General features: G+C 37.3%; 1 protein-coding gene across 1 annotated transcript in view; it reads right to left on the reverse strand.

Moving 5' to 3' along the window:
• LOC124154384 (dynein axonemal heavy chain 12-like) overlaps window positions 1–25,395 on the reverse strand; it is a 242,984-nt gene that overhangs the window by 123,096 nt on the left and 94,493 nt on the right. Inside the window, exons 27-33 of the mRNA XM_046528076.1 lie at window positions 20,885–21,105; window positions 18,629–18,763; window positions 17,717–17,880; window positions 10,513–10,699; window positions 7,512–7,738; window positions 5,610–5,788; window positions 981–1,182 (exon numbers count right to left, since the gene is read on the reverse strand). Coding sequence (XP_046384032.1) covers window positions 981–1,182; window positions 5,610–5,788; window positions 7,512–7,738; window positions 10,513–10,699; window positions 17,717–17,880; window positions 18,629–18,763; window positions 20,885–21,105 — 1,315 coding nt within the window. The remainder of the gene's footprint in view (window positions 1–980; window positions 1,183–5,609; window positions 5,789–7,511; window positions 7,739–10,512; window positions 10,700–17,716; window positions 17,881–18,628; window positions 18,764–20,884; window positions 21,106–25,395) is intronic.

The following is a 25,395-nucleotide window of genomic DNA, read 5'->3' on the forward strand; positions in this document are numbered from 1 at the left end:
TATCATGATAAAGAAATGAGTCTTATCCATTTCCCACTTTATCTAAAGCAGTACTGTACGTACTTCATAAACTCTATGTCAATGCTACGGGGTACGTGCGTATTTGACTACTGCTGCGGGAGCAGACAATGCTCTGGATCTCCACGCGAAGCTTAGCTTAAAAATACTTGATCTCGGCATGAAAGCAGACGACATAAACCAAATTTTTAAAGTAAATTTCAACTGTATAATATAAAATCTTCTTGTAATTACGTCGTATTCTAATAATCTTGCGTGTTATTCTTCGATATATTGATCGATATGGCTTTATTCCAGAAGCGAATGTGTACGGCTGTTGCCGTAATTTAAGGTTAATATAATTTTGTCCAATTTCTATGATGTTTAAATACAACCCGTTGACATACTCAGGGTTGTTGTTATATTCTCCGAGTATGCTGTGACAAAAAAGAAATGACTTAGCTTTACTTGTCCTCTTTCTATAAATACATATAGAATAAATCACGGGAGAAAGACGCTGTTTTCATGTAATTGTCTTCAGGAAATCTATGAAACAATGTGATTTTTATTCACATAGTATTTTTTTTCAATGTAGCGCCCATTTTCTTTATTTTAAAGGTTAAAAGAGTTCAGGAAGGCAATCCTGCGAGAACTACCGATAGTAATTGTAATTATGACGACTTTTCCACAGATTGCAATTACCCCGACTGCTATTTTTTACTTTCCTCGTTAGCACGTTTTCCTGGTTAGTACGTTCATTTTTTGTGGTCCCTTCAGAAACGTACTAAACAAGTTCCACTGCATTTACAAAAAAACCCAATTGCAAAATCGCTGTCGTAAAAATGCAAATCGTGGTCGCAAACAATGCAACATTAATAGACCATTATTAATGACTGGAAACCATGATTAATAAAAATTATGAAATCATGAAACTCAAAAGCAGTTGACATCATAAAATATATTAGGAGTGAGAATTCACTCACCTCACAGTTTCAGGAGTGGGAATCAACAATGAGCCAATTTTAATGACCATGTTATACTTGACATTTCTCATTATATCACTCCAAGATTTCCATGTCCCAACATTTCCACGTAAGGAAAACAAATAGTCACTGATTAAACCATCAGGTAAATTAGATGTCAGAGGTAATACATCAGCTGGTGGATGATGATCTGAGTTGTGACCTGGTGGGACCAAAACAATTTATATTTGTTTAACATAAAATAAAAGACCACATTCAATATAAATATTAAAGTCATCCTCTAAAACATGGTTCCCTATGGTTTCAATAGTAAATGATTGGCTCTATAGCACTTTCTTTACCAAGTTTGAGAATAATATTTACCATAAAGAAAAGATTTTCGAGCACAATTGCCAAAACTTCAACATCAGACTCAATTAAGTATTAAAAATTTTATCACAAAGTTTACATTGCTATGAGATCATAGTCCTGAACAAAGGGGTATGTTAATATGCAGTAAAATAAACGATATTACACGTTTTTCCAAGTTATGAAATTAAAAACCTGCATTACAGTTCCAACCGTATTGAAGAAAAATGCTACTGAATAGGAACTGAATATAATAGGAACTAAAATTTTTGCTGAACTACAAATCAGAAAACTTTGCCGAATGCATCTCACCCAATTCCCAAAGAATTTCAAAGAATTTCCAGGGAATATTATGGATGTTTCACAAAAACATTTAGCTAGTTTGAGAGTAGAGGGTTCCCAATGGATTAGCAAACCTTGAAGGGCACTAATTGTGAGTGAGAACTAAGAGAGGCAAATTATTCAAAGAAAATAAAGATGGGGCTGATTTTTCTTTCTGAGTGAATTAGAAAGGATGTGAAGCAGCACAAGGATGATAAGTTTAAGGAAACACAGAGAAATAACTTAGAGAGTGAGTTACTCTCATCTTTTTTTCCAGAATGACTCACAACGATAAATCCATTTCTCTTCAGGAAATATTCATAAGAACAATTATTCCTTGAGTATGGGTCTTCCCGTAAAACCAAGGTAGGCTGACAATAATTTTAACCCCTCAACGCAGTCATGCGTACCCAGTACGCTTCCTGACCTACTGTATGTAATATTTTTTCTCCGCCAGATATTGCATGTTAAATTAAAACTAATTACTCTATCATTTGAAGAAATTTTTTTCCTCTCCAATAAAATATTCATAACAGCTAAATGCCTTCAAGGTGTTTTCAAAATTCCGTTTTAAACCAGCGCGTTGACGACTTCGGTCCAAAAACTCAATGCCTTCTTTCACCTGTTCTATCATGAAAAAATCCGCCTATTCTGCTTGAGAGACGTCAAGAAGGGTCAGCTACTTTAGCTTGAGATATGGTATCTTCTAAGCTGACTGCCTTCTCTCCGTCTTCTCCTTGTTTGTCGTCACCTCGAGCCCCAAGTGTGTTTGGCCTGCCTCGTTAGTCCTTAGCGTCCCAAACGAAGGGGCCATGTGCTTCGCTCTGGATTTATTTTTTTATATTTTTTTTTCTGGACAGTAATCAACGAAGATAAGATTCCATCTAAACAGTCAGCATATACCAGGGCCCCTTCGAGATATTTTCTCGTCTCTTGAGGGAGCTTCTAAACCACGAGCTTCAGTCCACTAGAGTCATTCATGCTGTGTGGTGTTCTTTCAGGCAGTGTGTTGAAATTCTCATCGGGTGTACTTCCTGTGAGTGGTATTTTTTTTATAATTGGGGATCCTACAAAATGGGAATAGTAATGAAAGGCAAAATAGAGACTCGGAAGTCTGTTTGTGTGTTAGGTTATAGTAAATTCATTGGTGGGGTGAATTTCAAGGACCTGTTATTGCATTCGTAACTAATGGAAAGAAAACGCCATTGCAAGTGGGGTATGAAGTTATTTAGGAGACTATTGAATGCGGCAGTCCTAAATTCATATGATGATCATAGGAAAAACACGCATAAAAATTTGTCTTATCATTTCGCGTGCCATTGGTCGAGGTAATATTTTTGAAATATCCAACGTCATACGAACTGTTTGGACATGGCCGTCACTCATTACACAATTTAGTACCAAGACTCATAGAAATACATTTCCTAAAGACAATTCCTACAGCTGGGAAGAAATCAAAGTCTCAAAGGAGGTGTGCAGTTTGTGCCTAATATGGGAAATGAAGAGACTGCATGTACTAGTGTGAAAAATGTGCAGTGGGATAATGTTTGGATTGCTTCAAATCATGTTACACAAAGCAGATTTTCTAAGGTAAATAATTTTAACATTCACATATTGACGTTTGAAACATTAGCAAGTGATTACCTAAATGAAATGATGCGGTAATAATGGAGCAAAGTCAGAGAAGTGGGCGGAGTGGTAAATTTTCAAGTAGGCGAAACGGGTAATCCTATCGAAAGTATCCAATCTGTTACGACATTTTCAACCCCAAATAACTAAATTACATCATGTAATTGTATTTTTTAAATGCATGGAATGTTAGAGATCTCGTAGCTTATTCGAAACCAAATTAAAATCTTTCGAAATTGAAAATTTATTCATTAGTTCATAAAAGGAGATACATAATACAATAAATATTTTTTCAAATCGCTCGAAAAATTCTTATATAGTAGCGCATTATATTACGCAAGTTTACTAAAATTTTCAATGATACTGATCGTATATTATGAAAGATATAAATTATTGAATGATAGTACGGCAAAAAGGCAAAGTCATTTAAAACTCATCCGACCGCTGAGATGGGATTTAATTAAATGCCCGCCGCGCTTGAGGGGTTAAGGGTAAAGAGGGGTCCATCACTTAATCCATTAATTTTTGACCACTCAAAAAGAGCAGCTGCAACTAGAGAGACAGGCAAGAGGAGGGAGAGACAGGGAGCATTTGTCATTCCCCACTTCCTGCAAGTTCATTTTACCACCCTTGAGGCATTAACACTCAACCCTTTCTAAATATTTTCTATTGATTCTGCCATCCTCATTGCTAGCATTTGCAATTAAGTAGTCGCTAAATGATATTTTCGTGGCGGGAATGCACCTATGCGGAGGCCCTAAAACTTACCCCGGTTCAATTCGTCTTCCATAATTTTTACAGAAAAACTGAATGCATATCCTGATATCCCTGGGAATTATGGGAGAACTTACAGATTTATATTAGCCCAACTCTATATAGCAATTGCCACATATTTATGGCTGGATATGTCATCAATCATTACAAAAGGTGCTGCTGCAATCACAGCAGGCAGTGGTGGCAAGTTGGAAAGCATCAAATAACACAATCATAAAAATATAACAATGTAAAAAATATGATTTTTATAAAAAAAAGTTCCATAAAAAGACGTAAATAATGGCCTAATTATTGAAAATTTCAAACATGTTTGATGAGAAATTTACAGTAAGTTTTAGAAGAACATTTCAGGCATCAAAAACAAAAAACATGGTTTGCAAGTAAGAGTATAAAAAAATACTTTCTGGTCAATAGATATCATGCTTTTGTTTTAACGAAAACTAAAATAATCCTATAAGCGCACCAACAAAACCATCGTCTTCCATAAATGCAAAGCCTGAATTAACTCATTCAACAAAAGGAGAGTTGAAAATTATAAAAAAATGTAGGAAATGCCTAAGGCCTGGTTACATGGTCATACACATAAGCTTTAAACTAGAGAACTTGGGGCCCCTGCATATGCCATTTTTTTACTATTATCTTAATGAAAATTTTGATCCTTTATCAACTTTGACGTGTCATTGCCGAGCCATCGTTTGGCATAACGAAACATAACTGACGGCACGGGAAGCCTGCACCCTTGCAGTCTTTGAATTCGTGATGATCTTTCAGACGAGTGGAATGGTTCGGGAGCAGTAGCTCAATGCATTACGTAAGGTACCCCAAGAGTCAATTTTCTTCCTGCCATTGTTAATTTTTTTGAGGAGCTTCGTGGGGGAAACCAGGGATTTTCGGATTTTTTCCCCAGTCATTATCGCTTCCCCACATCGAACAATATCTTTTCACCACTCTCAATCCGCGAATTTGATGTAGTTCGTCAACTTGCCTAAAATGGCACTGCATGCACTAAATGACTAGAGTCATCTACATTTTTCCGAGTCAACAACCAATGACATGCGTGCGACAGTGTATGGCACAAAATTGAAAGTATTCAAGGTATTAAAGGTATTCGAGTAATTGTGGATACTATTCACACATCTCTAGTGATTATTGTGATTCTCTCAATCGCTCCAAACACGAAGAGGATGGCTAAAAAGGCAGTGACACCAAATGGCTGGCATACTGGCATCACTCCTCAATAAACATAACAGCAGGCTGTTACAGCGCAGTAACAACATTTTGCCACTTCATTAGAATCTTTAAATATACACATTCATCGCAGAAAAGAAAATCAACAAAGCTATTATGCACTTCTTTTTTACCTTTAACTTTCAAATGTGGCATTTGAAAAAATTACTGTACAACCCTATCCATGCCCAAATTTTGAATCAAGGAGGATGGTTATTTTTACTTCAAAACTCTGATAGTTAACCCATTCTCATTTTACTCACTAGGCTATTTCAAATTCTTATCCAAAGCAATTTTGAAAGAGCTATTAACTATTTTCATTAGCCTTACCTCTAACAAGGGATTTGACAAATTCATCAAATGTTTGCATACTGTCTGCATCCAAAATTCCTCCAAGCCCATAAATACATGCAAAATAATAGAGGCCTTGGAACCAGGCTTGTACTACCTTCTTGTCACTCACTTTCTCTGACTCCTTCAAGAACATGTCCATTATATTAACCATTGACCTGAAAAGCAAAATAGGTGAAATGAGTGCTTAAGTAATTTCAGGTTTTTGGAACAGAAAAGGAAAAGTGTTTCTTCGATCGTTTAAAGCGAAAGATCCAGAAGGATTGAAGACACCTGGCTTCTACCAAGTCCCATGTGGGTGCGGGAAGATGTGCATGGGTGAAACAGGCCACACTACAGGTACGTGGCTCAAGGAACACAAGCATCTTCACCTCTGCTTAGGGCAGCCCGAAAAGTCAGCCATCGCAGAGCATTGGATGAAATGCAGAAATACAGTTTAGTTCAATGACACCAAGACGCTCTGCCAATGCAATAGCTTTTGGGATCACCTTCCCGTGAGAGTATATTCCTCCTCTACCTTCCTCACTTTCAGGGTATATTTTTATTTTTCAAATATCTAGGAGGACTTTTCACCATCTTCACCTGCTAGACCCTTTAGTGCACCCCGTGGAGTGAAAAATCCCTCACGATCTTTTCCAGGTTCACCTCTGAGGTACCGACAGGACAGCGCGATGCTTACAAGTAAGAAATGCAAACAGGAGCATTATAAAAATATGTCACTTAGGGAGTAACTTCCCTGCATCCCACTCGCTTTTGACTTAGGGTATCAGATGACTGACACTGAAAACCAAGGCCACTCTGTTTCCCTTGGCCTTGCGACCGGGGAAGGGGGTAAGATAAGAAATTTGTGTAATAGATGCACCCCCATTTTCGGCCGCAATTTCTGGGAAAAAAGGTATGTCTCTACAAGCGTTTATATGGTAAATCTAATGGAGATAGAGCACTCTCCTAAAATTTAAAAATGCATAATTTTTTTCAATATATTTGTTAATAATATTTAAAAATAAAATAAATATAATGATAACTGTACAAAATTTAATCTTGTTACTATTTCAGTATTAGAGAGTGAGCCAAATGGGGCTTCCTACAAATTAATTTTACTTAGGTTCTGAGATGGCCAATTTTGTCAATAGGTGGTTTTCACACTGGTCATTTTTGTATGTTCATATTAAAATTGGCTTAAAAAGAAATATTTAAAAAAATGCCCATAGAAGGAAACTTCATATCCCATAGTCAGAATGACTGTGTTAATAATTATGTGGCCCACACTTTCACCATTATCGAATGCTCGAAAAGGTATTGTTTACAGCTGAGAGGCAAGCTTTCCATTGAAAATGAAAATAGTAAATTTGAACAAAAAAAATTTCGTCCATGACAAGACAAAGAAGTTGATTACTTCATGATGTTTATCTAATTCTGCACCTTTTTTTTACTTTAGAATTCATGAAGCTCTGTCGCTTTCATGCAAATGCTCTCACTTCACCGTTATACCTTTTTTTCAATGACAGTTGTTACTTCACATACCTGACCGTTTCTAAAAATTTAAACATTATGTCAATGCAATATCACATAATGCGTTATTATAGATGAAGGAGGAGCTTCTCCTCCTTCATCAGTATTATTTGTTTACATTTCCAAACTGCACAGGAATTACAACGATTCAACCAAAGTAGATATTAACTGATAGTTCAACAAAATGGTGGATGGCATACATATTTTATAATAATATACCTATGTCATAAAATCCAAAATAAATATTGAAATTATGAAATTTGATAAGAAGAAGTGCCGATTTTTGGTCCCTTCGTATTTTCAAGAGATTGCTGTAACTCTCAGACATGTTTTGTAACTCACGACTACAAAATAGGAATGAAACATCACCTAACAATACTTGGTGTTCCAATGTTGACAATCTTCTTTGCATAACTTTCAATGAATTCAATACAAGGCTTCAAAGTCCATTCAAACAAGGCCAAAATGATGCTCCCAAATTCATGCCACCATTCATCCTCATTAGAACAAATCCAAGCCTCCACCAATGTAGCCCAATCAAGAGAATCAGGAGACATATAGACTATTCCACACTTTGAAATGATGGCAGGAGAAATCTGCAATTATAAGACAACTTTATTGGGTACGTCTGTACACCAAAACATGACCTCATATAGGCCATAATCTACGAAGGAGATAGAGAAATGAAAAATACAATTTAAAAAAATAAAACAATTATTTTAAATAGTTTTTCATAATTTTACACTCGATTCGATATGAAACAGCAAAATATTCTAGTTCAACCGACAGGGCACAAAAAGATAATTGGAAGTAAAGTCCACAGCTACTCTCTAACTACATACTTTGGAATTTCGTACTTCTATTAGTAGAGAGGATTTCTTAAATCCACTCATCAGCTTACTTATATAAAATATTAATTGAATTGAGAACATTCAAAAGTAATTCATAGGGGATAAACCATAGTAAATAAAACCCACAAGTGAACAGATGAAGTGACTGGATGGATTTGAAGGATTGAGTGGAGAGCTGAGTCAGACCAATATTGGGATTGTTGTACAGTGATTATGAAGACAATGAGGTGCACAGAAAATGATTATAAACTGTCAAATTCCAGCCAGCACATTCAGGATAGCTGAAGAAAGAAATAATGAAAGCACTTATCAGCAGGCAGCTTAGTTAAATTAGTCTTTATGGTTTTCTTACAGACATGCTGACAAACATTAAGAATAATGATAACATCAGTGGCGGCTTGCCCATAAGGACTCTTGGACGCCATCCCTCCTGGTCCCAAATAAAGTCCCATATAGACAATGTAATTTTTTCCCACATCTATCATTCCATGAAGTATCGTTTTCCTACATTGATTGTTTGAAGATAACAGTCCCAATGTATTATTTTCCTGCATCCATCATTTAAGGAAAATGAAACAATGTATTTTCAATTTATGGCTAGTCGTGCTTCATGCCTCCTCCTTTCTCGCCCACTGACCTTTTTCAGCCTACCTGCTTCAACATTCCCTGGTCAGATGACGCATGAGTACCATACACAATTGTGTAAAAGATGCACCTTTTTACCCAGAAATTGCAGGTGAGTATGGGGTGCGTCTCTTACACGAATTTCTTATCTTCCCCCCCTTCCCTGGTCGCAAGTCCAAAGGGGAAAGAAAATTCTTTTCATTCGCTTATATACGCTCAAATATATCTGCCACTTACTTGTAGTAGTCAAGTGGGTATTCAATTTGACAGTAGCCGCATCGCACCGGTTAATTCGCCGATTCCTTCGATGGCAAGTCGCAAAATGATTAAAACAGTACAACAATGTTTCATTTACTCGGGACCCACTCCAAATTTTTCTTCACAATATCAACGATGCATGGAGGGGGGAGGAACTCAGTGGCCTTTGGTTTTCAGCATGAGTCAGTCATCTGAAACCCTATGTCAAGAACAAGTGGGAGGCAGGGGAGCTTCTCCCTTAGTGACATTTTCTTACAATACTCCTTTTTGCTTTTCTTACTCGTAAGCATCGTACCGTCATGTCGTTATCTCCAAGGTGTACATGGAAAAGATCACGCAGGGTTTTTCCCTATGGAGGGCACGCTAAATTTACTGCCACAAGTAGACATCCTGCGGCATTTATACTGCAAATAGTAATGGCATATGAAACGCAGAGAAATGCATAGTTTTTTCGGACTATACCTGGTTAATAGTCAAAATCTGTCTTGCCGAGTAATTTCCATTGCGCTAAGGACCTGTTTTTTCAAAAATCATCTTCAGACGCTATTATGAGGATTGTTTTAACTGAAAATTATGGTATCAAAACCTGCAGTTTAAAAAATTCGAACGAGTGTGTACATTGTTGGACTAAACTGTAGACAGAAGAAATCGGAAATGCTTACAAGTGAAGAGCACTGAAGGAGAGGTCGAGGGGAAGGAGCGCACTCCCTCCATCTTTCAAGCTATGAGGGTACGAGCGAAGGAGCAAGGGACGAACACTTGAATGTGACGTCATTGCCTTCAAAGCAAAGGTGGTGAGATTTGTGATGTAAGCAGTTGCATTACCTGAAGTTTCCGGCCTGTCTCGTCTCGTTTGCACACATGATCACACATGATCTGCTTGTTTCAGAAATTAAGCTGTTTGGACTATGCTGAATATTTGTAGCCTCATTGTAACTAGAAAGCTTTGTGTCAATCAATTAGAGCTTAAAAAACTTAAATACTGTCAGAAATGCAATGCATTAGGTTGCATTCTGTTTTGAACCTCGTGCATGTCATACAATTGCTGAAAGCTATCGAGATATCTTCAAGCTCAGTAGGTGACTCACCTAGCATTTGGCCTCAAGAAACTGGGAGAATTGAAGAGCTGGTTTACTGAAAAAGGTCAGTTGGTGAGATGAGGTAAGGATGAAATATGTTTCCATTGTTCGCATGTAACTTGAAATTTTCCTTCGAAGATAATGATTTATGGCCTGTGTGGTCTCGGAAAGGAAAAAAAGACCTCAGAGGCATGGGCCGATGGAGGGACGAGGGTGGTTTTGTAAAATCTATGCCATGGTTATTATCTAACAGCACTGAGATTCCCCAGATTGTCCTTCAATCTCTTAGGAAGTTCGTTGCTATGTGCCTGTCGTTTTTTTCCAAAGAATTTTTCACGGATGAAATTCTGTAGCAATACTCTTGTGAGAGCTTTTAAACAAAATTTTTTGCGAGTAGGAAAAGCATTCTAGCATTAGTCTATACCTAATACTTAATTCCCAAAATTAAAACATCATATCATTTCTCATGTGCCATTGAAGAAATTTATTTATAGAGATACCAATGAAATGAAAAGCAATATCGAGGTATTGCACTAAAAATAGCCAAGAAAAACTTACCTGCCTCACATTGATTACTTCAAATATAATGGATGTACGAGGAGACAACACAATTACTTCGCCGGAAGACAAGCATAACTTTCCGTTATTATCAAGGGTAGAGTTTAAAATTTCCATCCAGGTAGGATCAACTGAACCATCAAACACCAACCATTTTCTTCCCATGGAATCAAGAGAAGCAAAATTCCTGTGGATTTAATGGAAAAGAACAGATCACACACTTATACAAATATATATGGGTGGTATGTATAACAGTGTAGAGATGGGACAAAAAGAACCGAACTGCCAAAACAAACTGTTCACTGTAATGATCCGGTTATAAAATGAACAGTTATCTAAAACTCCCAGTTCTCTGTTTATGACTGCACTGCACACCTGTGGCGTATTCGGTCCAACAAGTTTGCTCACCAAAAGGTATTTTGAACTGCAGCTTACTCCATCAAGTGCGTGGTGGCTACAACAGATGGCAGGTAAGATGCAGACCATTTGACCATTCAAGGCCACCGAAGTGCGCCATAGACAACCGAGCACCTCCCCTTCTTTCTCTACCATTCCCTCATCCATGAAAAAGAACAGGATAGCTGCTGAACAGTTTGAATGCCCTAATGTTTCAAACGAGTGTTTAAAATATTAGGATCGTTTCAGCAATTCTTTTTCTCAGGATATTCACAGAAAAATTAAACAGAAATTGATAAAGTATGCAATATCTACCATTTATTTTGCTTTTAAATTATTTGTGTTGAATAAAAGGAATTTTGCTACTAATGAAATGCAGTTATTAGCTTATGATTTACAAAATGAAACTTGGGATGATGAATATGGAGCAAATTCATTTGATGAAAAAATGGATGCATTTCTGGACAAGTTCCTGTTTTATTTTGATATTAACTTCCCAATGAAAAAATGCAAAATATCAAATAGATTGACAAGCAAACACACCTGGCTCACTAACGAAATTGTTAACATGAGTAGATATAAAAGGGAACTATTTGAACTTGCAAAATCTACTGATGATAAAGAAATTAAATCTGAATATTATAACTTCAATAAATTTCTTAAGGAATGTGTCAGGAATGCTAAATCAGCATGCAATGATAAATTTATTTCAAACTCTAAAAATGCATCAAAAGCAGCTTGGCAAGTCATCAAGAGGGAAACATGTAATGCAAGAACTGTTAAAAACTTTGAACTAGTTTCAGGTGCCAATGTCCTAATTAATCCTAATGAAATTGCTGAGAACTTCAATGATTATTTTGTTAATGCTCCTGGTAATATAATTTCAGCATTTACCAGAAAGAATCATTCTAGCCGACCCAATGTCCCAGAAAGGGTTCTTCATTCCATTTTTTTATATCCCGTCACCAATGATGAAATTATTGATATAGGTCATTCCTTTAAAAATAAGTTATCCTCAGGAGTTGATGAAATACCGGACAAGGTAATTAAATTTGCCATCCCTTTTATCAGCAAGCCTTTAGTATATCTTTGTAACTTGTCATTAAGTAATGGTATTTTCCCAAATCGCCTCAAATTAAGTAAAGTCTTACCTCTTCATAAAAAGGGAAATGAAAAGAATGTAGAAAACTATCGGCCAATTAGTTTATTATCAGGAATCTCAAAAATATTTGAAAGGGCAATGTATAAACGTGTAATGAGGTATTTAGAAATGAACTCCGTACTCTCTGGGCATCAATATGGTTTTAGGAAAGGCAGTTCAACATGTAAAGCTCTTCATGAATTTATTACCAAAACATTAAATGCAATTGATCGTAAACATCTGCCTATAGGAGTGTATCTAGATCTAACAAAGGCGTTTGATATTGTAAACCATGAAATTCTTCTTGAAAAGTTGAATAAATATGGAATCTCAGGTGTTGCAAACAAATGGTTTCATTCATATCTGCAGGGAAGGTTGCAATTGGTTGAAATAACTCATTTTGATTCATCATCAAATCTGAAGATAAATTATCTGTCTGCCAAATTGGAAGTCAAATCAGGTGTCCCCCAGGGCTCAATACTTGGACCCCTACTATTTTTATTGTACATTAATGACTTACCTAGTTGTATTCCTGAAGCAGAACCTGTTTTATTTGCTGATGATACAAGCATTCTTATTCATGGGACAACATTACAGTCATTAGAAAGCAGATTGCAAAATACTATGAAATCACTCAATAATTGGTTACAGGAAAATTTACTGGCCATTAATGTCCAAAAAACAGTATGCATAAATTTTAGCAAAGAGCCTATGGGTCCTATACAATTTAATGATGCTAACCTGTCACTCGTGGATAATGTGAAATTCCTTGGAGTTATAATTGAGCCATCCTTAAAATGGTCCTCTCATATTAACTCTTTAATCCCTAAATTGAGTAAAACCCTTTACCAACTAAGGCATCTTCGTCTTAGTACTAGTTTTAATATTCTTAAAATGCTTTATTTCTCTAATTTTCACTCAATATTAACTTATGGTCTTTTATTTTGGGGAGGATCAAATCATTGTACAAAAATTTTTCGTTTGCAAAAACAAGCCATAAGGATTATTTTTAACCTGCCTTACAGAGAGTCCTGTAGACCTTATTTCTGCAAATCTCAAATCATGCCTCTTCCTGCTCTGTACATATTTGAAGCTATATTGTTTGTTAAAAGGAATATGAGTAGGGATGGGTCGAATAGTAGATTTCTCGAATTCGAATATCGAATTCGAATATCAAATCATTGCTCGAATATTCGAATACCTCGAATTTCGAATACCTCGAATACTTAACTATGAATGTGAGAATGTTTGACTATGTCGCCTATGCAGCAGGAAACCCAAGATTTTGGCGAGTAATTGTGATTGCCTTTAAAGGATTCAAACAGGAATTTAGCTGATTAATGGAATATTTTAATTTAATGTAAACAATAGGGTAGTTTCCTTCATTTAAGAAAACGAAAGGCATTGATTGTGATTCGTTACCTACCATTGGTGTATTCATAATATACAAATTATTTGGTGCTAGAAATACCGGTCTAGACCAATGGCAATGGTCAATTTTATCCTCATTAGAAAAAGGCCACTTAGGCACCCATGTGATGCCACTCCACTTGACATCACAGGGACCTAGTTTCTACACGAGAGGATAGGAGTTTTACTTCGTCTGAGGTTACTAATGCATACATGAGGCACAGAGCTCAGGGAAACATGTCTTAGTAATCACTTATTAAAACTGGCTAAGGTCGGTAAGTTTTCTTCGTTTGATAAGGTAAGCTTTGGTAAGGTATGAGCGCTCTGAGCCTCGCCCAAGGTCACCTCACGAGGCGGGAGGGGGAACCAGAAATGCGTCACACGGACTTTTCCCCATCGTTCCCACTAACGCGTCGCGTTTTCGTGCGCTTGAAAATTTTCACTTTTAATTTAATCGCGAAAAATAGATATCGTCGAATAAAAATCTAAAAGCGTTAAATACGTACTCCAGGAGTATTAATATTTCGATTTAGGCAATAAAAAAATAATAGGAAAGCACCCATTTGAGCATTACGCCAAAATGCTAAGCCCCCGTCGTATTTCTTCGTCTTTCCGGCATTTATTTTCCGGCGTAAAATGCTTAAATAAAGTCATAAATATGTCGTGTTTGGTCTTATTCTTTCTTAAATTACGCGCATATTACTAATATTTCAATCCAATAAAAGTGTAATATTAATTGCCGAAAGTCATTGTTAGACACCTTTCGGGCTAGTAGATGACTCATGCAGCAGTTGACCTCCAGAAAGGGGGAAATTCGAAGCAGCTTGGTAGAAAAGGGTCAGCGGGTGAGAAAAGGGGGTGGGTGAGAGACACGTTTTTATTTTTCTCGCGTAACTTGATATTTTTTCGAAGCTAAGATCTTCGTAATACGATCACTGCGCGAGGTCGGATCTTTTGTTTGATATCGGAGGAGAAGAGGAAATCGTCAGAGTGGGTGAGGCGAATGCTGAAGGGAGGGGGATAGCAGATCGTGGGAAATGCGCCAATGTCACTATCCCACGGCACTGAGTTCCTCCCTGTGGTAGTTTCATCTCCTGGGGAGGATTCAAAATAAGTGCCTGTCGTTATTAGCCACAAAGGACACGTGGTAAAATCCTCGTCTTATTTTTATCAAAAGATGGATGCGGGAAAATGGTCAGTGGGGGAGAAAGAGTGAAGGGTGAAACGCGATTCTGTTATTTTCCGGTAACTTTATATTTTTTCAAAGCTAAAGTCTTCGTAATACGATCCCTGCACGAGGTGGGATATTTTGTTTGATTTCGGAGAAGAGTAAATCGTCAGATTGGGTGGGATGAATGCTGAATGGAGGGAATGGCGGATCGTGGGAATTGCGCCTATGTTGCTATCCCACGGCACTGAGTTACTCCTGACGGGGGACACCTGGGATTCTCGGATTTTTTCACCCTATCAATTTCGGTTCCCCATGTCGAACTCTTTTCACCACTCTAAACCGCGAATTTGATATAGTTTGCCAGCTTGCCTAAAACGGCGCTGCATGCACTAAACGACTAGAGTTCTCATTTTTCTGAGTCAACTACCAATGACGTGCGAGCGAAAGCGTATGACGCGAAATTCAAAGTATTCGAGGTATTCGAGACGGTACCTTTGGCATAACTATACGAGATCTCGAATATCGAATACTTTCTGGTATTCGAGGTATTCGAGTATTCGCGGATACTATTCGCACATCTCTAAATATGAGCATGTATGAGTTAAATTGTGACATTCACCAATATAACACGAGATCTAAGATGGATATACATGTTGAGCAAAGATCCTCTACATTAAATTCAGATGGACCATATCACAAAGGGGTTAAGCTGCATAACGTACTCCCTCACAGTATTAAGGGTATAGACTCTGAATAAATTCAAAGCTGAACTGAGGAATTTTATGCTCCAAAAACCAATTTATGCATCGGAAGTTTTTTTTGCTTTGCAAGGAGGGTCCTCTGTAAGGCAAGGTCTGTATAATACAACTGTACTATTTTATGTATATATAATGTGATATGAATGTATTGTATGATAAGGGCAGAGGCCCTTTATTGTAAACAAAATTTTTTTTTCTTTTCTTCTTTTTGATATGCTGTAATTCTGTAAATTTAATTTGATTCAATTTGACGAAACTATGCAAATGTTCTTGCCTAAAGTGAATAAAAATTATTATTATTATTATTATTATAACTTTTAACTGGGTTAATCTATATTTTACCCTGCGTTGTTTTAAGAGATCTGAACTGATGATTTTGGGAAACAAAAATTTGGCTTTAACTTTCCTCAAATTACTTGCTTGTAGTGTAATTAGACATCAAAGGTGAAGGACTTGGTACTCTTCTGGAAAAGCCTACGGAGGCATATATCCATCATTTTCAAAGGAATAAAATCAATATGTTACCTGCGGCCATTTTATTTTATGACATTAGGTTTTTCACATCGCAACATTTTATTAATTTTATTGTGACCACATAGCTTGATTGCACATAAATACACCTCAAAGCATCAAATCTTTCTTTGCTTTCCATGTTTAATATTTAAATACGTTACACAATTCCATGGGTGTAACAAATTTGACTATTTTTCTTACATTCTACAAAAAGTACTAATTTAGCAATTAAACAGATAATTTCTCACTGTCTTACACATTCTATTATTGAGTTAATTGCATCGTTAGAGTGGATAGATACCGGGTGCAGGCTGTAACGAGGGGATATAAAGTGATATTTTATCAAGGAGTCTAAGAGAGAGATTCACAAATGACATTTATACTAAAAATATTTATAAAGAACAGTTAGCTAAGTATCAAAGTCTAAATTGCTCACAAGAGCAATATTTTTAAAAACTTTTCTGGTGCTAAATATGCGAATAACATCAGACGCTGGGTTGATAAATATTAATTCTGGCTTATTCTACAAGTGGACAGCAGATATTGTCCTGCACACAGATAACCAAGTAAAGGCCCAGGACAGAATTTGCTTGAAATTACTATGACAAGCTACACAAACCACATGATACCACACTAAGCTTTCATTTACTCTAAGCATCCGATAAACAGTATTTTCTACCTGAATGACCGTGACTGTTTGCCATGAACAGATATTTTGAACTGTTCTTTTTACTGAACAGGTTCTAAGTGAATGGTTCATCAAAATGAACAGTTTAACCCACCTCTATAACAGTAATAAAAGTTGATTCCAAATTATCTCTCAATTCCCCAAATCCTCTCATTTCTATTCAGAAGCCATTGATTCTTCAACAACATATGCCTTATTTGCAGACCACAAAGACTGTCAAGTCGTGTAACGCCAATACGCCGATCATCCCGTAAACCTCAGACAACCAAAAGCCTGTGGGTTGATGACGCGCCCAGTGGTGATTTCAACGTGGAGCCACATCTCGACACATAATTACTCTAGAAATCCCCTTCCCCCTGGATAGTGAATTATCCACTCTCCCTTCTCCAACCAGCATTTCTTCCGCTAAGAAGACACCTCGTGTGGAGGTGATCGCTTGTAATAGTGACCCAGGAACAATTTCACTTAACTTGTCATGAAGTGAAAATCAGTATAATTATTCTCCCCTCCTTGCGATTTGTGCTTTTAATTCCAATAGTGCTGCACACTTTAGTATGAGCAGACATGGAGCACGTAAAATTCAAGGTGGACAATCAAACTGACATTCATAATTGTAGTAGAGATTCCTACAGAGGCCTTTATGAATTTTTGTCATGCATTAGTATTAGTTTTTTTGTTTTGGTGGGGTATTGCATTTTGAGTTCTCTTTCCATCAGTGTGTCATCCAAAACTATAATCATTTCATTAGATTTAAGAAGGAAGTTGCTCATGTTCATTTATTTTTTTTTGCCAATAAATGTCTAAAACCATTCACAATCTGAACAAGGTCATTTTGTTTCTGCTTTGCTTCGCATTGAGGTTCAAAATTCCCATATTTTCCTTTTCTTTTGTGATCGCACGCCGTAGAACCCACGTGGGTTTCCTTTTAGGTAAGATCCGTCCACCGTCAGTGGACTACGTGAAGGTATGCACTCTCACCGTTGGTTTCCAAACAGTGGAGCCGGGGATCGAAATCGTCCAACATTAGAGTTGGCAAATCCATCTGATGGTACGTATCGTCACAATATATACACAGTAATAATGACACATCATGCTAAGATAAAAAAATTAACTCTGGTGAACTTTACCTCAATATTTTAGGAACAATACCATCTTTCCATTTCTGAGTCTGTTCGTCATTTTTGCCATAAAGCTGTTCCAATGTAATGGATTTAGGATTAACAACTTCACATGTTACTGCTGGCTCGCTTTCATCCATGTCATGCATTCTTTTCAAAGACTCCATTAAAATCTGCAAAAACAATATTATGGATACAAATTATTCAATTGTCAGTAACACAAGTTCATCTCCAACGTGGGGATCTTAGAAAGAATCACTGTATTCCTGTGCCATATTTTTTTTGCATTGAAAGGCAGGCATTGGATTTTTTTGCCATGGCAAGAATTTTTTACTTAAACACTGATTTTTAAATTTTTTAAATTTTTATTATTTTTAATTCTAGATGTTTTTATGTCCATGCTGTTTGTGAATATATTATTAACTTGGTTTACACAGGTATCTAATTTTTATATTTTTGAGGCTATGTATTTTTTGCTGTTTTATTTTTTGTGATGATAATAAGTGTCCACGCAAACCTGCATTTCTCACAAGCAGACACCTAAATTCTTTACTGCCTGAAGCCTTTTCTGCCCTCCACCTCATGCATCTGGTGATGCCGCAAAGCTGGAATTGATGGCTGAGGGACTGGGATCTTACGTTTATTCAATGGGTACAAATACAAATCTATACTATACTATTTCACCACACAACAGGAAAACCAATACATATATCCGTATCAACCATAATGCAAGCATGCACATTATAATTCCTATGCAAGAAAGGCATAATTAAAAAATGGCATTTACAGCCTTGGAACAAAAATGGAAGAGTTGTTCATCACGACATTCTCCATTCCACCTTCAATTCCAACACCATAGGATCCAAAAGAATTCAAATCCTCACTGCAATGGTATCCAGTGAAAATGCTCCAGGAACCTACCCTTAATGCAGTAGTTTTTCCACTCATCGTGTCACCAACGATTATCAATGCATGTCTTCGATTTATTACTTCATTTATTTGGCTGACACTTTCAATAAATAACTCAACAGGAAGCAACTTCATTTCCTTGCAAACCTGCAACACAAGAACACATTGATTGAGGCAACTTGGTGACCTATTATGAAAGAATGTTTTTCAATGCTTTTGGAAAGCCTGTAAGAGCAAAGAAAGGAAATTACATATCATGTTCTACTCACAAAAAAATGATCATTTTAACTATATTCATCATCAGCGATACAAAAAATATAAAGATGGGTCGGTTCCGGTTCCCGGTTCTCAGTACTACCAGTTCTTGGCCAGTGGAACCAATATCAAGAACCGCATCAAGTCGATACTTTGGAACCAGCTTGGAACAGTGGCGAGGATTTGAAATTGGCACCCAAAGCCAAAATGGTCTGCAGTGTATTCAAGGCCAAAAAGTGAAAAAAAAACAGATTGAAAAATGCATTTATCACTTTCCAATTGCATGGTATCCGCTTTTTTTATTATTAAGGGTTTACGCATATTTAAGGGTTCGTCAGTTTGTCGTTCTCGCCACCATTACAATATTTCCAAAGCCACAAAGGCTTTCAAACAAGACAACTTTTTGCCTGCCGCCGTCCATGACATGGCGTCGTTCTTTCAACTTACCATTTGTCTCTATGGATGTCCTCAAACGAGTCGAATCATGCCATTGACGGCAAAGTGCCCATTTCAATCTGGCCCAATGAAATATAGACAATTCTGCATTGAGGCCGCTTTCAGAAAAACAACTTCTTCCCAGCCGCCATTCACATGAAATTCATGCGGTTTTCAGAAAACACGCCTCTCTGCAACATGCCGTGAACGGTGGCCAGCGGAAAATAGTTTCGTCTTAAAAGTGCTCTTACGATTGAATCATGTACATATGCAGTAATTCTTCGACATACGAGAAAGATACGTTCCGAGAATTTGTTCGTAAGTTGATGCAAGGCATCTAAAAGTGTTGCTATCCTGCAGAATGCAACACTGCATTACAAGTTTGCATTAACTCACAGCCGCTCAGTTTATCCATGGTGTCTCTGTATCGGCAAGTTGAGCAGTTTATTGTTGAGGTTATAAGAACTCTTACAGTGAAGCATGTGAATAAGTAATCTATTAAAGTAAAAATTTAAGCTACATCGCAGAATACAAAATATGTATATACATATTTTGAACTGGCTCACAAGTTGCAAGAAATTAACGGATGATGTCGTCAGACGCTGGCAGAGTTTCACTATTGATCCTGATGCTATGCAGTGTGTAAGCCCTACTCCAAGCATATCAGCGTGGCCCCTCAAAATCAACATCGACCACTGCTGTTTTCGGTGAACCCTTGTTCAATACTGCAGGCAATATTTCTGCCAAAAAAAGAATAGATTAAACCCAGATAGGGTAAAAATGTTGAATTTTTAAAATCAAAACCTCGAGAAAGAGCCAGTGCCTGACTGATGTAATGTGACAAAATTGGTCGATCATACATTCTTTAACAATGTGTTGTTTAAACTTTTTTTACTTGGCAAATAAAATTATGGAGACGATGTCAAGTTTTTTTTACAGAGCCTTCCCGCTAATTTACTTCTTTAGTGAAATTATTTTCATACACTTCTCGTGGTTGTTCATTTAAATTTGCCATTAATTTGGATGATAAGAGTTCATCCATGGAAACAAGTATCGAGAACCGAGAACCGATGGGGGAGAACCGGACCGATATGGAGAACCGAAAAAATTTAAGAACCGACTCATCCTTAAAAAAATATACATCTTTTTAGGTTTTTAAGAAACCATGGCGAGCACTCACAAGCAAAAATGTTTTGACCACAGCAAAAACACTATTCAATACCAATAATAAAAAAATAAAAGAAAAGTTTTAGGGTTTAAAGAATTCATAACAAAAAATTACAGAAATATCTTTCCCTTCTCTCCTATGGGACACTGCACTCACAGAAGCATTAATTCAAACTTTTGTATTCAATATCCCGAATTCGGATCCGAAGTATCCGGGAAGGGCAATATCCGCGGATATTTGGATCCGAGGTATCCGATCCGACCATCCTTATATGCCACCTTTCATGATGATTAGGCAGTTTCCAAGTCTATTCATCTCAGACAGACAGACAGATATTAAATCTTCCTATTTATTAAATATAGATTCTAGCTCTGTCAAGTAAAAAGATTCAAGAATACACTTTTGCCAACCTCTTTCACCGTAGTTAGAAACAGTTCATCAGAGGGAGGTATTTCCGTTCCTGGGAACAGCTTTGAAATTGCCCCTTCACACAGACACAAATCTTTTTGAGTCAGCTTTGAAAAGTTCACATTCTTAATGGTCCTCACAACCAGAACTCTTTCATCTTCTGAGGGCAACTGGAACTTCAAATTACCAGCTCCTATAGCTGTCTCCGCGATGGAACGAAAACCTAATGAAAAAGAAACTGGTATTATTGGAGGAATTTGATATGCTTTCTGATTAAAAAAATAAGCTAGAAACAAAGACACAACAGCTTAGAATTGATTGGTGCACTAATAGGGAGAGACCAAGGTGGTGGTTTACCTTGTTCTCACCTGAGATAAGAGCTCACAAATTTTACTTGATTTCAGAGTTTAAGTTGATTAACCCCTCAAGCGTGACTTTAAATGCCCTTGGTCCTTCTCCCAGTGTGTGTGCCACACTGTCTGCATCCTCTCAACGCCATGCCTCAAGCGTGCAAGATAACACCATAGATATCCGAATGTTTCATTAAGAATTCCTATCTCTTAATCTTCCATACATGTATTTTTAGTGAGTATATATATGAGATATATCTGCCTGCTATCCTTCTGTACCTCTATATTGCCTGTGTTTGTGTGCTTGTATTTTTTTGGAATATTTTTTCTGGTTGATGCCAGGAAAGAAATGCTTCCTCCAGGAGCAATGCCTGGTGGATGCTCAGTTAAGATATTCTTCCACTCACGCTCCGATTTATGTGCTTTCTTAGCCACAGAATGTTCTGCATGGGGAAGCTGAATGCTTCCTCTGTGGTTCATTATCATCTGTTTTTCTGTTTTATCGCTTCCTTTCTTATTCATCATGGCAACAATATTTTATTTTGGAAACAGGCTAAGACCCTGGTTTTTTTCTCTTTTTTTCTCGTCACTGAGCAATATAGGGTGACATAAATGGCGGTTAGGCTGGCTGCCATTAAAATTTCATAGGCATTGAAATCAAATATCTATCTTATTCATAGATAATACAGTGGAACCTCGTTAAAGCGAGTACGGGCTATAGCGACACCCCCGCTATTACGAGAGATAGCCGATGCACCATCAATTGACCCTATAATAAGCGTGTTAAAAAATTCGTTTTTACGAGACCCTTTCGGTGTTGGCTCTCGCTATAGCGAGGGTTTCACCGCCGGAAGACTTTCATCAAGACTCCTTAACCTCTGTAATTGCTAGCGATCTGTTAGAAATGAAGTTAATGGAGTGCTCAGTCTCAAATTTATATGGTAAACTGTCGTTCGATAAATGTAATGATTGACGAAACAATGCTTTGCATGATTTTTATTCAGTGCGGCGCTTATAAATTGTTTGAATAGCTGGTCGTTATTTGAGTAAGGAAATTTAGTGATGCAAAAAAACATCGCCTTTCGTCTGGATTTACGCTTACGTTTATCGGATAGATGTTTATCCGTCGCCGCACCACTCCTGTTCCTGTATATCTGTTCGCAACAGGTATATTGGCTATTATTTGCTCCACCTCCGGTAAAGCGACAATACGCTATAGCGAGTGTGTATTAGTGCACCGTGGGGTGTCGTTATATCGAGGTTGCACTGTAGTTGCTATTCGATAAAGACCACCACTTTCTAAGATTAAATTCGTACACAAAAATTTCGAATTCATTATTTGATTACCTTTTTTAAAATGGACGGGAATTTCTTTAGTGCTAAGATCATTATTATTTAACTTTAAAGAATGGCAAGTTTAGGGTTGTATGATTTTTAATGATCTTTCCCAGCATAAAATCAATAACAAAAAGCAATTTTTTTAAATCTGGAGTAAGTAACTACTGAAAAAATTTGAAAAATGCCACTAAAGACTAAAAAGGGTGGTGGGAACAAAAGGAAACATTTTTTTGTGACTTATTAAAAACTTTCGAAATTATGAAACTCGATATTCCAAAGTGCCAATTTTCTGGTCCTGCAGACTTCGAATAATGAAGAGTTTACTGAGCATACTTTGTTGAGGAGAAGGTACGAGCCAATTTGTTGTGAATGGCCCTCAAAACCTCTCCCTCCCCTCCCCAGGGGACCCATACAATAAGTATTAAGTTCTAAGCAGCAAACCCACGGCCCAGCGATTCCAATCCTGCACATCTTCAAAAACCAAAGAGTAGTAACGTCACGCCTGCAACCCCTGGCGATGATTCCGACGAGGGTTTCAGGGAAGTCAGAAGCCGCAAACGAAAAAACACACGGATCATCGGCACTTGTCCCGCCTCAGAAATTTCGTTACGCCCTGCGAACTTAACTTCGTATCTTTATGTTGGACGTCTTCACCACGACACCACTGCCGAGGAGATAGTCACTCACCTTCGTAATCGCCTCAAAATCGATCCTGCAGCTGACCGCCTTACATGCGAGAGAATCGTTGGGAAAAGCGTCCATGCCGCCTTTAAAATCGGCATCACTCCTTCAAGACGGAAGGATGTCCTAAATCGCGCCCACTGGCCTGAAGGTGCTGTGGCTACCATCTTTCACTTTCCCAAAAACGCCACTGACCCCCCGACCTCTATGTGACTAGAAGATCTGGCAACAAACGACCATCCCCAACAAGTGAAGTGCTCTTCCCAGTCCCCAAAACGCTCTACCTTTGACCTTAACATCATCTATCTCAACATTCAGTGTTTGCGACAGAAAGGCTTCCTGATAGATCTGCTCATGCAGGAGCACAACAGTGATATTCTTCTACTAGCTGAACACTGGCTTACAAACGATGAAATATCTACCTTTAATATTAGTGGCTACAATCTTACCTCATCCTTCTGCCGTCAAAGAATGAAGTGTGGTTTTATAGTAAACCTTACATAGGCCTAAAAAGCTTAAAATTCAATAAATCTGTTGAATCTGTGTTAGAGTGCGCAGTGTCCATCCTAGAAGTGAATTCACAAAAATACATTATTTGTGTGATATATCGTTCACCAAATGGTGAAGTTCGTGACTTCTTAGACCTTTTCTCAGAAACTGTTAATTTCCTCATCTCTAAAAACACAGATGGCATCATAATTTTTGGTGATTTTAATATTGATCTATCAAGCAACTCCCCTCATAAGTCATCCTTTCTCAATGTGTTATCATCCTTTGGTTTAAATGTCATGAATAGTGAACCAACCCGGTTAACCTCCCACTCCGAAACCCTCATTGACCTGATAATTAGCAATCTCCATAAGTTGTGTTTCTCCTGTACTACTTTTGATTCCCTTATGTCTTATTATTGCACCACTGTAAATTGGCAATAATTGCTGTATGTGGGCTTTTGAAATAAATAAAAATAAATAAATGTCTGACCATCTTGCAATTAATGTCAACATAAAAATCAAAACCCACACCCCACCTCGTCTTGTACCTATGTCTCAGCGAGCTTTCTCAGACTCTGCTATGGAAAAATTCATTCATGATCTATCTCTAGAAAATTGGGAAGAGATATACTCAAGTCTGGATTTGAACTCAAAACTTAGTGCCTTTCTTAACATTTTTCATATCTATTTCAATGCAGCTTTTCCACTAAATGTGAAAAAAAGCAGAATCTTCCCTCTAAAGGAAAAGATATATTCTGAGAATGTTCTTAAAAGAGCCGCTAATGTACGCAACCTTTACTCCCTGATAAAAAGCGGTAAAAATGAATTTATTCCCAGTTACAAAGTAGCCAGGAAAGACCTTAAATCTATGGTATACAATGAACGTAGGATTAAAATTGATACATACATAAAAAACTCAAACAACATTATAAAGGCTTCATGGAAAGTGATCAAAGATAACACAAAATCCTCCTGTGGAACCCTGACCCCCTCCCCGATCTTCTTTAATGGCACTCCTTGCTCTGATCCATCAATCACTGCAGACAGCTTCAATAAACAATTCTGTTACTCACCCTCAACCCAGAATTCCACAATTGATTTCAAAGTAGTTAACCCCGAACAGAGTATTTTTCTCTTCCCAAGCACGCAAACTGAAATTATTCACATTATTCACTCCTTCAAAAATAGTTGGTCAGCAGGTACTGATGGTATACCCATGCCTATAATTAAGCATGTTGCCAAAGTCATTGCTGGTCCCCTTTCTGACATATTTAATACCTCCATATGCTCTGGAGTCTTCCCAGACCTTTTCAAATATGCTTCAATTACCCCAATTCATAAGAAGGGCCCTCTAAATGACTCGGCAAACTACAGACCTATATCTGTACTGTCTGCCTTCTCAAAGATATTCGAAAAACTCTTTTACCATCGCGTAATGAGTTATCTCAAAACCTTTAAAATACTGAAAAATGCTCAACACGGTTTCTGTAAATCCAAATCCACAAGTACAGCCATCTTTCAGTGATTAAACCAACTATGCACAGCTTTTCAGGAACGCAAATTAGCAGCTGGTGTTTTCTTTGATCTAAGCAAAGCCTTTGATCGAATTAATCATGAAATTCTCCTCTCTAAACTGCAGTCAGTGGGCATCTT

Source organism: Ischnura elegans, chromosome 1 (assembly GCF_921293095.1).
Source record: "Ischnura elegans chromosome 1, ioIscEleg1.1, whole genome shotgun sequence".
Taxonomy (NCBI): Eukaryota; Metazoa; Arthropoda; class Insecta; order Odonata; family Coenagrionidae; genus Ischnura; species Ischnura elegans.